General features: G+C 34.8%; 1 protein-coding gene across 1 annotated transcript in view; it reads right to left on the bottom strand.

The window, feature by feature from the left end:
* The window catches only part of Malrd1 (MAM and LDL receptor class A domain containing 1), a 658,259-nt gene that overhangs the window by 599,163 nt on the left and 53,707 nt on the right, over positions 1–5,389 (bottom strand). Inside the window, exon 5 of the mRNA XM_021195116.1 lies at positions 2,251–2,347. Within this exon, the coding sequence (XP_021050775.1) occupies positions 2,251–2,347 (97 nt within the window). The remainder of the gene's footprint in view (positions 1–2,250; positions 2,348–5,389) is intronic.

Below are 5,389 nucleotides of genomic sequence, written 5' to 3'. Positions count from 1 at the left end.
TCTTCTTCTTCTTCTTCTTCTTCTTCTTCTTCTTCTTCTTCTTCTTCTTCTTCTTCTTCTTCTTCCTCCTCCTCCTCCTCCTCCTCTTCTTCTTCTTCTTCTTCTTCTTCTTCTTCTTCTTCTTCTTCTTCTTCTTCTCCTTCTTCCTTTTCTTTCTTCTCCTCCCTCTTACTTTTCAAGAGGTATGTGAAGTTTTCAATCAAAATCTTACATTTATCTTTTGAATATATATTGTGCCCTTCTATCTTGGCAATTATACAAAAATAGTAATCACACACAATTAGGAATTGTTTTAGTTTCCACAAATAACAATGGTAAGAAAGTTTACATCTGAAAAGATGGTAGGGTCTTACAGAGAAGTTACACTGTTAAGAAACATACAATGACATTCCTGTGAAATTTTGTAATGTAAATATAGTATCACTGGCAAAAGTCTAATAGCAAGAAAAAAATCCAGCCAAGGTCTGGCCTCATTGCCTGTTTCTCTTTTGAGGATGATTAATTAGATTGGCCAATGTATCTAGTTAGAGATCATATTGACTGACCCAAATTTCTGCAGAAAATAAAGAGAACACTAATATGAACAGAGTCAGAAATAAATGTCTCATATCAAAGACTAAGTGCACACTCGCTGTGTTCTTGATTGAGGAATACCACACAAGGTAAAAGAAAGAGAATACAAAGGGAGATTTGAGCAGGAGAGCAATCAGCAGTGGGGCAGCTTACCCTACAGTTCTAATAGACAGCATTCTTCTGGTCTAATCAATGTCATGCTCTTTTCCTGAAACATCTTTGATGTTGATAATCTGACTATTTACTTCCAGAGCTGCTTAGAGTAAAATCTATTCAACAGAATTATCTATTTCAATGTATCCTATTGTAGTTTCTTCTGTGATATACAGTGAGCATTGCTAATACAGAACTTTATGTCTTTCAGTATTAGACAGGATGTTCTAGATCTCATGAATCCTACATATCTGCAGCTTTTCATGGTTAACAATGGTTATACTTCACATGCAATACAAATGTTTATTAAAAAAATTCCTTGTTCTATCATAAGAAAACCAACATATCTCCTTGGATTCTGAATTATTAATTAACGTAACTTTCAGATATTTGAACTAAGTTCAAATATGGAACTCCTTTTTGATAAAATCAGGCCTACAGTTGGGATGTGAATTGAATCCCCAAGTAGTTTATTTTTTGGAGTTTGATCATCTGTGTAACAACATTAAGAGATGTTGGTGGCATTAAGTGATGGATCGTAGTCAGAGAGTCATTGAACCAAATATACATAACTGTAGAAGGGATCTAATGTAATTCTTGTGGGATCCCAGTTAGTTCTCATGAAAGGTTATTATAAAAGATCACAAAACTAGATTCCTACCTTATGTTTCTTCCCATAACATACTCTTTTCCTCTTAAATACTCTTTTCTATGATGTCATACACAGTGTTGTATTTATGTCATGAAGTTATCACCAGAGTTAAGCATATACTATTGAAGACCTAGAACTATGAGCTAAATTAACTTATTTTCATTATATAGTACCTAGTGTTAGACATTTCATCATGATAAGAGAAAACTGACTACTGAACTAGCAATTTTATTCTGGTACATTACATTAAACTACAATGCAATAAAAAGGTAAAGCCGAATAATATATTTATGTATACATACATAATCCTTCCTTATATGATTAAGTTATTAATCCTAATAAAATTATAATTTTAATACTGTACTTTCCATTGGAAAAATATAAAAAGAGTTGAATATTAATTGAGTAATATAATCAACAGGTCTTCGATTTTTCATATATAGTTTATAATGTATTTTGTTTCATTCCACATAGAAGATAGATTACAACTCTGATTTTCTTCCAGTTGGTGCCTTGCAGTTGATTATAAAACTTACTCTCTGAAGAGGACATTTCAAGAGTATGGTAGCCATATTTCTACCAACCCCCTGGAAGGCATGGAGGTCTCTAGTTTAGATTTAGCTAGCCAGTATAAAGATCACTAGGGAATTAAAAACCAACACTAAATCACCTTACTTAATCCTTTATTGTATCAGAGTTTGTGAAAGAGCCTATTTTCACATCCAGGAAAAGCAAGTCATTACTAAACAGTGTATTAAAGCAGTGCAAAGTATGTACTATTAAAACATCACAGGAAAGCAGACCAGATGAAAGTCATTGCAATGCTTAAATTTTTAAAAAATAAGAATCAATAAGAGAGAAAATATTCTTACCATCTGCAGGCAAGCAACCAGAACTGAAAGATAGGTCATCAATAGCTATAACTTCCTCCTGTCCATGAATTTCAAGCATTTGAGCTTGAAAAATGACCTGCACAATAAAGGAAAAACAAATAAAATACACAGAACAGGAGACTTCACTGTCTCATGATGAAAGTCTACAAATAATATATAACCTGGAAGTATTCAGATACCTCACAAATTCCAAGGAAAAGGGATCAAAGCAAATGTTTTTGAGAACAAAACAGCATAGCCATCATTGTACTGTAAATGTCTGGTATAGATTAGAGGCCATGTCTATGAACTCATGCAGCATCTCTCTTACAGTCAACTTACATTTTTAATTCCAATACATGCCTTGTATGTCTTTACATATCTACCATTTATCTTTTAATCCTAGGTCCCATCTTGACCTCTAGACATTAGCATGTTATTTCATTTTTACTTCTAATTCTTCACATTTCATTTAGTCTTGTCTGAATTGTTTTTGTGTTATCTTTTACATTACTAGTCATTAATTGAATCAATGCCGAGAAAACTGGCTTACAATGAGTGAGTTTTATGTGATGATGTGTAGACATCCTAAGTTTACATAGCAGCAAATAACCTGCTATGATGAATCCATAGAGAGGATCCACTCCATTATTTAACTACCTAGATCAATAAACAATCAGTACACTGATGGGAGTGTTATACCAACCTCATTAAGGAATGCAAATGACACTTGTGGCTTCATTCAGGTGTGCACTAAACATGTGTAGATTGTTCAGTCTTGTTTATTATATAATCACTATTAATTCCAAAAATCAATATTCCCTCTTAAGTTAATTATTAGTATGGATCCACCAAAACAAATTCCTATTCTGAGTTGCATTCACATTCACACTGACACTATACAGCATGGTGTGCAAGTATGATTCCTTACAAGTTAAAAGTTATCTACCATTCTATTAAAAATCCATGAAAATATTTGCAATACCTGTTGAGTAACCTAAAATATAAGCCTAAGTCATATTCAATCACTCAAAACAGAAAACCTGAAGGATTCATGGGAAGCAGAATCATATTGGAAAGATGCCAAAAACATTGTTAGAGATGATTTCTAAGAAAAGAAGTATGCTTCTGATATGTGTTTGTAAAATCGTCCTTATAAGAATAACCCATGTAAGGGACTGAAGCAGTGGTTCAGTGGTTAAGAGCAATAGTTCCTCTTCCAGAAGGTCTGGATTTGGTTCCCAGCACCAACATAGAAGTTCACAAACATTTCTGTAACCCCAATCCCAAGGAAATCAGCACCATTACTGACCTATGTAGGTATTAGATATGCAGGTGGTTCACAGACAATCATTCATGTAAAACACTCATAAACATAAAATAAAAAACCTAAAATCAATAAACAATGCATATGATATATTTATAAAGGGAAAAATCTTGTACCCAAAGCAGTAAGTGCGATAGAGATCAGTGGGGGGTAAATAGTTGCCTTGCATGCCTGTGGCCCTGGTTGCTCCCCTCAAAGCTCATTCAGCATGATGGCATTTAATACTAGACTTCAGGAGAGAGACAGGAGGATTCAAAGTTCCAGATGATCCTCTGCTATATAAAGAGTCAGAGGGCATTCTCTGGCCCAATATCAAAAGAGAGACAGGAACTGGTTGGAATATAATAATGGCTACTTTTCCAAAGCATCAGGTTTGGTTTACCAGAGTACTGATGATAGCTCACATCCATCTGTAACTCCAGTCCCAGAGGATCCAACAAATTTTTTGTCTTCCACAGACAAGTACATGGTACATAGACATGCATGCATGCACTCACTTATATACATTAAATAAATAAATACATACATACATAAAAACATAAATTAACAAATCAACAAATAAAACATTTAAGAAATATAACTCGCTGTGTATATAATTAACATTAAATGTTATTAACATCTTTTATTACAACAGATATTATGATAGCTATTCTATGGATCATGATTGTGAATATGAACTTCAATATTTCTGTGTTGTTCTTTCAATTTTCTGAGAACTTTTCCAGATGTCTGTATTTCCTTAGCTCCTGGTGAGTTAAGCATATCCCCACAGACACCATATTTAAAATCAGAAGTAGTAATAAATGTTTTTTCCATCACTGCCCTCATTTTTTCTTCTCCCCAAAAGATAACCCATCATCAGAGTTCAGCTAGTATCCAGCCTGAAGAAATACATATTTTACTTGACAAATGTCTGCCACTCTCCTGAGCTCTCCTTCCATGCCTCAGCTGCCTGCCAGGCATTTCCCCTCAAATGAGAAAAATTACTCTAATTCATAACATACCACACTCTTTTTCCAAATTGAAGCTCTCATTTTACTCATTTGCTGACAATGAATTAGACTGCAACTCTGTGATGTTCAAAACTCCAAAATGACCTTTTTGGGACTCACTTTCTCCTCTGGTCTCATGTCTAATCAGCCAGGACCTATTAAGTCTATTTTCCTTCTAGCCTTGTCTCCATTTCCATTTCCTTTTGCTTGATCTATTGAAGCTGCCTTTAAATTGCCTTCCTGCCCTCATCCTCTCCTCATTAGAGTTTGTAATAGGTAGTATATGTTTATTTGGCTCAGCTAAATCACAGGCTAACTTGGTATAATTAAAGAAAACTTATTGTGAGAACTGTCTGCCATTTGAGCTCCCCAAGCTCAGTCGAGGAAAACCTTATTCTTAAGAGAGGAGCAGTTTCTGTGAGGAAAATTTACTGATGGCTCTGAGAGGCTTCAAACACAAAGCCCATCAGACTTCACTAAATAGATTTAAACAAAAGATTTTTTCCTGAGGGATGTTGGTTATTATTTAGAAAAAAACCATCAAAGTAAGTAAAACCCCAAGGTAATGAGAAAGAGCCAGCTCCTGTTAGGGGTTAAAGTCAGAGGCTCTGCTGGCTTGTGCTAGCGCTATTTCTACAAAGTGATATATAATATTCTTGGTTTCTTTCAAACATGTATGTTATTTGCATGGTATTAGGGATTTTTTTAAAGGAACAAAGTAGCCACAGAAAAGGAAAGAAGTAGGAAAATGCAAAGGGAGAGAGAAGAGGAGAGGGGAGGGGAGGAGTGGGGCAGGGCGGGGCGGGGAGGAGAGGAGAGG

This window comes from Mus pahari, chromosome 3 (genome assembly GCF_900095145.1).
Source record: "Mus pahari chromosome 3, PAHARI_EIJ_v1.1, whole genome shotgun sequence".
Lineage (NCBI taxonomy): Eukaryota > Metazoa > Chordata > Mammalia > Rodentia > Muridae > Mus > Mus pahari.
The sequence above is the reverse complement of the archived record's forward strand: the minus strand, read 5'-3'. Positions and strand labels throughout refer to the sequence as shown.